Here is an 8,506-nt window from a genome sequence, read left to right as displayed (position 1 = left end):
ATCTGTCACCCCCCCCCCCCCCAATATACTTCTAGTTGTGCTTCTCCGGTGAGTCCTTCCTGTGGTGAGAAGCTCTCCTCTTGGGGACACTCCTGACTTTCATGGGAAACCAAAGCTTGTCTCCATCCCAGGAAGGCTAAAGCAGGAGAGCACCCCAGAACAGCAGAGGGTCTGCTCCCTAAAAACCTCAAGGTAGCTCACCAACACTCACTGAAAACCCGCATATAGCTAGGAGATACAAAGGAAAAGTATTTAAGCTAGCTTGGGTTGGAAGAGGGAGTGCAAGGAAGGTTTCAAAGAGAGGATGAGTACTGAAACATGACCAGAGATTAGCCAAGCAAATGTTGGATGGTAGAATAGCATACTTCAGGGCTTAGAAACAGAGAGAAAGGCAAATTCAGAGAAGTCACATGTTCAGGTATGGCTGGATTAGGTGCGTGTGTGTAAGCATAAAACATGAGGTTGGAGGTAACTGATGGGAAATGAGACTGAAAAAAACAGAAGCTAGAAAATGTAGAGCTTTCCTGGTTTCCTGTGCTAGAGAGTTTGAACTTAATCTTGAAAGCAATTAGGAGGCCCTGAAGTTTTAAAACATGGCAAAGGGGTGGAGTGGCACTTAGGATTAGATTTCCATTTTAGAAAAATCGTTGGCTACTGGATGGATAATTGATTGCAGAAGTGGAATTAGAGAAACCAGTTTGAGGTGCCTATGAGATTTCCAGATGTACAAGAGATAACAGCTGCATGGTTTGAACTAAAGTTTAGGTAGTGGAGATGGAGACAAGTGGATGCATTCAGAACATATTTTGAAGGTAAACCTTATAGGAGTTTATAACTGATTACATGGCAAGAAGAGGGGAGGAATCAAGGATGACTGGCTTGTGTTGCTGGATGAGGGATGCTCCTAGTGAGATAGGGAACACTGTGTGAGGAATAGTTTGAAGGTGGAGGGAGAAGAGAGCAGATGATTTTAGATTTGCAAATGTTGAGTTTGAGGTGCCATTAAAACATTCAGATGGGGTCAATCAAAATGCAGTTGATTATACAAATCTTGAGTTCAGGAGAGAGATCTGTGCCAGAGGAATGGATTCAGGAGTCACTGGCATAGAGACAGAACGATGAGACCACCCTTAGAGAATGTGAAGAATAAGAAAGAGAAGTCTAGAAGTCCAGATGAAACCCTGGAGGGAATAGTCAGATTTATACAGTGGGCACAAGAAAAAAAAACTTATGAAGAAGACTTAGAAGAATCATTTTGAGGGGCAAGGAAAACTGGGAGGGGTATTACAGAAGACAAGGGAGAGGACAGTTCTATGAAGGAGAGGGACAAAGTGAGATGACGGAAAGATGACTGCTGGGTCTGGGAACAATATGATTGTTGGTAACCTTAGTTTCAGCAGGGGGCTAATGGCAGAAGCCAGGCTGCAGAGGGTTGGGCATTTGGTGGGATGGGGAAGAAAAGAGACATCAACATTAAATGGCTTGTTTAGGAATCTTGATGGCAAGAAAATGATGAGGATAGGGTAAGAGCTGCAGAGGGAGGAGGTCAGATAGGGAGCTCAAAGAAAGTGCTAAATATTTGAAGTAGTCACCAGGAGATGCTCACCAGGGAGAAGTAGAAAGACTTCCAGAGAACACTGAAAGCCCCACTGAGATGCAGTCATGATCAGGATAGGGTAGAGTTGTGCCAGCTTAGTAGTTAGTAACAATACCAATGCGTGGAAAGGACCTGTGCAGTTGGTAAGTGCCAGAGCTGAGATTCAAACTAGATTTCCCTCCCCATCCCATCAACTGTGTAGTGCCCCCTCCTCCACTCCACACTGCTTTTCATCAACATTGACCTTGTCATACTCATCACTGATGAAGAGTATTGACTGTCACCTCTGCACCCAATGCTGCAGAGGCACAACAGACTTTAATATATGTTTAAAATATTCAATAATTAATAAGTATAATATATTTCCTCCCTCAGGTGGTTTAGAATTTGAAGAGACAAGATATTTGGCAAATTCATATACATAGAAAATGATGAAATTTTGTCTCTGTTTCTCTTTATCTGTCTCTCTCTCTCTCTGGCTCTCTTTCTCTATGTGTCTCTGTCTCTGTTTTTTTCTCTCTCTCCCTTTCTGGCTCTCTTCTGTGTTTCTCTGTCTCTCTGTCTCTCCATTTCCCTCCTTCCTCTGATTCCCTCTCTCAACCTTTTTTCCCAACAGCAGGCAGCTCTAGTCCCTTACACTGAAGTGTCATTGGCTCATTTAGAAAGTCCATATCTTATAGTCCCTCAAACCTCTTTATCACTTTCATCCACTCATTAAGAAGAGATTTGTTAACATCTGTTCTGAGTAATGTACTATGCAAGTCACCTGAGATACAGAGATGAATAAGATACAGTCCTTGCCCTCAAGTAGCTAACATAATAGTGGGGAAGAACACAGATTTAAGAAGGAAACTGAAATACAGTGTAATAACTACTATTTGTAGCTGTTTTCTCATCTATACAATAGGATTATTAGTACCTACCACAAAAAGTTGTTGTGATGATTGAGTTAACTGTATAAAGTGCTTATAATGGTCACATCAGAAACACTATGTAAGTGTTGCTATCATTATTATTATTACTGTTACTACTACTACTACTACTACGTTGGAGGTAAGTAAACACAAAATGCTGCAAGAACATGGAGAAGTGGCACTTGTTCCAAGCTAGAGGAAGAGGTATATGAATTGAACCCTAAACAGAGAGAAGTCACTACACAGAGAGAGAAGAATTCCAGGCATCCTGCATAGAAGGAACAGCCTGCAGTCAGGTTTGGAAGCAAAAGACAACATGACATGATTGAGGAACTGAAAGTAATTTAGTTCAGCAAGAATATGAGGAGGGCAATGGCAAGAGATGAAACTTGAGAGGTCATAGAGTACAAACAAGTCTGGACTTTATCCTTTAGCCAATGGGGAGCCACTAGAATGCTTTATGTAGACACTTGATCAGAGTAATGTGTTGAAAGATCACCTTAGCAACGTGGAGAGTGAATTGTATGAGACAAGATTGGAAATAAGACAAGTTAGAAAGTCATTGCTATATTCTGGGGGAGAAAGGATGATGAAGCACTGATTTGAGCAAGTAGCAGTAGCGATAGGGAGAAGGGTACCATGGATTTGAGGTATTGCAAGAGGTAGAGTTGCTGACACATTGACCATGGAAGGTGATGAATAAGTATGAAAGGCATCAAGAATCACTCCCAAGATTTTAGTCTGGTGCAAGGGGATGAATAGATGTATCATTCAGTGATCACAGGGGACCCAGGGAAGAACTGTTTGGGGAAGAGTGCGATAGGAGAGGTGATGAGTTCTCTTTTGAACATGTCAAATTTGAGGGGCGCCTGGGTGGCTCAGTCGGTTAAGCGTCCAACTTCAGCTCAGGTCACGATCTCGCGGTCCGCGAGTTCGAGCCCCGCGTCGGGCTCTGGGCTGATGGCTCAGAGCCTGGAGCCTGCTTCTGATTCTGTGTCTCCCTCTCTCTCTGCCCCTCCCCCGTTCATGCTGTGTCTCTCTCTGTCTCAAAAATAAATAAATGTTAAAAAAATTAAAAAAAAAAAAGAACATGTCAAATTTGAGGTGCGTATAGCATTTCCAAGAGGACATTTAAAATTTTTTTAATATTTATTTATTTTTGAGACAGAGAGAGACAGAGCATGAATGGGGAAGGGTCAGAGAGAGAGGGAGACACAGAATCTGAAACAGGCTCCAGGCTCTGAGCTGTCAGCACAGAGCCCGATGCGGGGCTTGAACTGACGGACCGCGAGATCATGACCTGAGCTGAAGTCGGACGCTTAACTGACTGAGCCACCCAGGCACCCCCCAAGTGGACATTTAAATATGTGATTGCTCTGCCAGTCTTGAAGCCCAGGAGGAAGGTCTATGATGGAAATTCAGATTTGGAAGTGACAATTGCTAGGTTGGAGATCAAGTCATGGGGTGGATTAAGTCCATTTAAGATGAAGTCATGGGACACTTGCTCAGGGATGGAGTGTTGATTGAGAAAGGAATGGACTTCTGAGGAATACTTGAATTTAAGAGATGATTAGGAAAAGAGAAATCTTGAAGAAGGTTAAAATGGAATAGCCAGATTAGGGGGGCTGAAAAGTGAGTGGGCTGGAAGGTCTTGTAGAGAATGGGGAAAAGGATGTGCCCTTGACCCTCAGGGTCTTGAACCTTGGCAAGAGTGTGGGGGCTTGCACCTTGAGCACTGAAAAATCCTAGACAGCTCTGAGATTCTTTTTTAAAAAAAAATTTTTTTTAACGTTTATTTATTTTTGAGACAGAGAGAGACAGAGCATGAATGGGGGAGGGTCAGAGAGAGGGAGACACAGAATCTGAAACAGGCTCCAGGCTCTGAGCGGTCAGCACAGAGCCCGACGCGGGGCTCGAACCCACGGAGTGTGAGATCGTGACCTGAGCCGAAGTCGGCCGCTTAACCGACTGAGCCACCCAGGCGCCCCTTTTTTAAAAAAAAATTTTTTTTTTTAATTTTTAACGGACAGCTCTGAGATTCTAAAGGACTGGCTCAGATGCTTTCTTCCTTCAAAGCCCTCCATTGTAGAATAGTTCCCCTTTCCTCTGTTTATCCTAGTGCCCCTAGAAGATAGCCTAGGGAATTTTAGGGCTCCCCTTAGGCCTTGGCACAACCTTTGCTAGAATCTTTCCACATTTTATGAGAGGCCAGACCTCGTAAGGGGATCTATTAAGAGAGCATGTAGGAAATGTCTGAGTGTGTTATGCATGCAGGAAGCCTTACTTAGGCTGGCTTGCAGAGGGAATTTGGGCAGGGTTGGGAGGACCTGAACTCTCAGAGTGTGGACAGAAGTGTTTTTTGCTTACCCCAACCTGCCCTGGAGTAGATTTTCCCCTTGGGAAGGATGACTCAGGGTTAGACCACTGCCCTCTAGGCCCCTGGATATCTAAGAGGCCTCCAATAACCTGAAGTCCAAAGCTATATCTTAGGACCTGTTCCTCCTGTTCCAGTCTCCTGGAATTTGGCCTCAGTCTGCAACTGAGGGGCCCTGTGGCACTGTTGCTGGGCAATGCATTAAACAGCGGCTTTGGATACAGAACTGTGCCAGCGAACAGCCTGACCTGGAGCTAACGCGTCCAGCACAACCGCCACTTCCACCACTACCTTCTCAGAAAAGAGTCACTCGTCTGGCTCTTGGCTTTGTCTGGCTGCCAACCTAAGGCATGTGTCTACGCAGGAGGTGATGACATTTTGGCTCCACTTTCAAAGTTTTTTTTTTTTTTCTTTCTCATGTGTTATTTCTAAAGATAACAAAGGTCAAAAGGCATCCAGCATTTTCTGGTTTCTCATAACCTTCTGGTCAATATTTAATCTGGTTTATGGATTTTTTTAGGTCTTCTAGATGCCTTCTTGAGCCTGCTTGTGGCCACCCACAGACACTTGTAAGGAGGAGAGAAATCAGCCTGGTAGGGACACTCTGAAATGAGGGATTAAAGGCCAAGATCCAAGGAGTGAGAGCTGCAGCCAGAAGGCAAGGGAGCAGGTACTGAAGACGCTTCTGCTGAGAGGTCTGCCATGGCCTCTGTTGGTTTCCAGCTTGTAGGCTACATCCTGGGCCTCCTGGGGTTGCTGGGCACTCTGGTAGCCATGCTGCTCCCCAGCTGGCGAACCAGCTCCTACGTTGGCACCAGCATCGTGACGGCAGTTGGCTTCTCTAAGGGCCTCTGGATGGAGTGTGCCACACACAGCACAGGCATCACCCAGTGTGACATCTATAGCACGCTTCTAGGCTTGCCTGCTGACATCCAGGCTGCCCAGGCCATGATGGTAACATCCAGTGCAGTCTCTTCATTGGCCTGCATCGTCTCTGTGGTGGGCATGAGATGCACAATCTTCTGCCAGGACTCCAGAGTCAAAGACAGATTGGCGGTGGTAGGCGGAGTCTTCTTCATCCTTGGAGGCCTCCTGGGCTTCATCCCTGTTGCCTGGAATCTTCACGGGATCCTGCGGGACTTCTACTCCCCACTGGTACCTGACAGCATGAAATTTGAGATCGGAGAGGCTCTTTACCTGGGCATTATTTCCTCCCTGTTCTCCTTGGTAGCTGGAATCATCCTCTGCTTTTCCTGCCCACTCCAGGGAAATCGCTCCAACTACTATGATGCCTATCAGGCCCAGCCCCTCGAAACTCGGGGCTCTCCAAGACCTGGTCAACCACCCAAGGTCAAGAGTGAGTTTAACTCCTACAGCCTGACAGGGTATGTGTGAAGAACCAGGGGCCAGAGCTGGGGATAGGGGTGGCTGGGTCTGTGAAAAACAGTGGACAGCACCCCCCGCCCAAGGGCCATAAGTAAGGGACATTGCCACTGGACCATGTCAGAAGGTGCTGCTGAGGATAGACTGACTTTGGCCACTGGATCAGGCAAAGGCAAAAATGGGAACTGGTGTGACAGCATGCAGGTTGAATTGTCAAGATGCTTGCCAAGCCAGCCTTTCTGTTTTCTTCACCTTGCCCACCACCCACTCCCCACCTGGAGTCCTCAACCCTCAACTCCAAACTCCACCTTCTACCCTAGGCCATGCCACAGAAGCTCCCCTCTGCCCTTTGATTTACCTGGGAATCCATCCCCAAACCTACTAATTGTATCCCACTGGCTAATCCTCTCTGTGATCAGAGACCCTCCCTCTGGCTCAGGTCGGCTGTTGGCTCTTAGCTCATTGCTGGGGGATGTGGGGGGAGGAAGAGTGGTGGCTTTTATGGGCATGGCTCTCACCAACTTTCTAAGCTTCTCTCCAAAGAAACTGGCCAGTAATGGGGTCTGGAGCCTCCATCCCACTGTTGTTATGACTCCACAGTGTTCAGACTGGTTTGTGCATGAACTGAAATAAAACCATCCCATTGTACCGAGGGAACAAAGAATGACTGGGTGCAGGATGAGAGGGAGGGAAGGCAGCCAAGGACCAAAAAAATCACTGCCCAGGACATTTCCTGGAATTCTCTCCTGTGGTAGGTTGGGGATCTGGCTCCCCCACTAGAGGAAAGCACAAAGAAAGAAGATATGGTGGAAAGCTCAAGGCAGCATCAGACGCTGACTCCACTTGAGGAACTGCCCCAGAAGCTGCAGCCCCAACTTTCACTGATGCCCCTGCCTCCCTCTGACCTGGCCTCCTGCTAAGAAACAAGGCTATAGATCCTACACAGTGATCTCCTTAGGAAGGGGAAACTAGTTTTTCTGAAGATGGCTCTTGGCTGGGGGATGACAGCAGGGACTGAAGAAGAGACCACTCCTTGATGCTGCCCAAGAAAGAATAAGAACTTTGGTCTCAGAAGCTGGGTGGGCACGTGTGGTGGCTCCAGTGGGTGTTTCTATCGGGCCAGAGAGAGGCACCTTCCCTAATGGACAATCAGCCTGAAGTCTGCAATCAGTGCCCTGGGGTCTCCTCACAGAACAGTACAGAGCCTCTGAGTGACCACAGCATCAGGTGCCTGCCCCCCGCCCGCCACCCTTCAGGCTGGCCCCACCATCCTTCACCAGACATCTCAGAGTTGCTAGAAGGTGTCTGAGGGCTTCTGCATGGAACAATAATGCTCAATGAGCTGTAGCCCTGATCTAAGCCATAGCTGAGCTGCCCCTTGGGATTTCAGTTGAGGCGGGACAGTAGAGGATGGTTCCCAGGCACACAGTTTCAGCTCGGAGGTGTGAGAATGTTCCATTTCCCCTGGGGAGGGAGTGGGGGACAGGAGTCACAGCTAGAACAAAGGCATTTTCCCTCACCAGCCAAGCATGCTCACCCAGCTTTTGACAAACTCCAGTCCACCTCCCCAAACCTCAGTGCCAGCAGAAGGGGCTCACTCGTCTCTAACATGCCTTTCACCTTTCTACCTTCTTGCCTGTGATTAAGCACTTCTCCGAAGCTGGAAGGCCCTCTCTACTTAGCCACATCTTCCTCATTTCTGGAGAACTTGCTCAGCACCACCTCCTACACTGAGTCTCCTCTGACCACTCCGTCCCTCTCCTACCCTCCCTCCTCCAACCCTCAACATATAAATATTGCTTCTTTGATGCTTATTATTCATATTTTTTGGATGGACAGTTATCTTTTCATATGTGTGTATCTGATTTCACAAATACATTGTAAACTCTTGGAGGGTAGGGGCCATATCTGAGACCTCTCTGTATCCTTCAGACTATCTGTAAAAGTGCTGGGCACATAGTAGGTGATCAATAAACACTGGCTGATTGAGTACTTTTGTTACTGTTTTATTAATTCAAAGGGGCCCAGACAGGGCAGATGTGACAGAGAGAACTGGGCCAAGGGGAGGAGGGATGGAAACTGGTTTTACTCTTGAGGTGCCTAGCTGGCTCAGTCAGTTAAGCATCTGACTCTTGATTTCGGCTCAGATCATGTTCTCACAGTTAGTGGGATCAAGCCCCACATCAGGCTCTCCGCTGTCAGTAGGGAGCCTGCTTGGGATTCTCTGTCTCCCTCTCT

The 8,506-nt window shown here is 47.0% G+C and overlaps 1 protein-coding gene across 1 annotated transcript in view; it reads left to right on the top strand.

Annotated features, from left to right (window-relative positions):
- CLDN2 (claudin 2) overlaps window positions 1-8,260 on the top strand; it is a 10,855-nt gene extending 2,595 nt beyond the window's left edge. Inside the window, exon 2 of the mRNA XM_040468398.1 lies at window positions 5,406-8,260. Within this exon, the coding sequence (XP_040324332.1) occupies window positions 5,588-6,280 (693 nt within the window). The 5' untranslated portion in view covers window positions 5,406-5,587 and the 3' untranslated portion in view covers window positions 6,281-8,260. The remainder of the gene's footprint in view (window positions 1-5,405) is intronic.
- The last annotated feature ends 246 nt before the right edge of the window (window positions 8,261-8,506 follow it).

Source organism: Herpailurus yagouaroundi, unplaced genomic scaffold (genome assembly GCF_014898765.1).
Source record: "Herpailurus yagouaroundi ecotype Mexico unplaced genomic scaffold, PumYag 67700, whole genome shotgun sequence".
In the NCBI taxonomy this organism is placed as follows: domain Eukaryota; kingdom Metazoa; phylum Chordata; class Mammalia; order Carnivora; family Felidae; genus Herpailurus; species Herpailurus yagouaroundi.
Note: the sequence above shows the minus strand (reverse complement) of the source record. Positions and strands in the feature narration are given on the sequence as shown.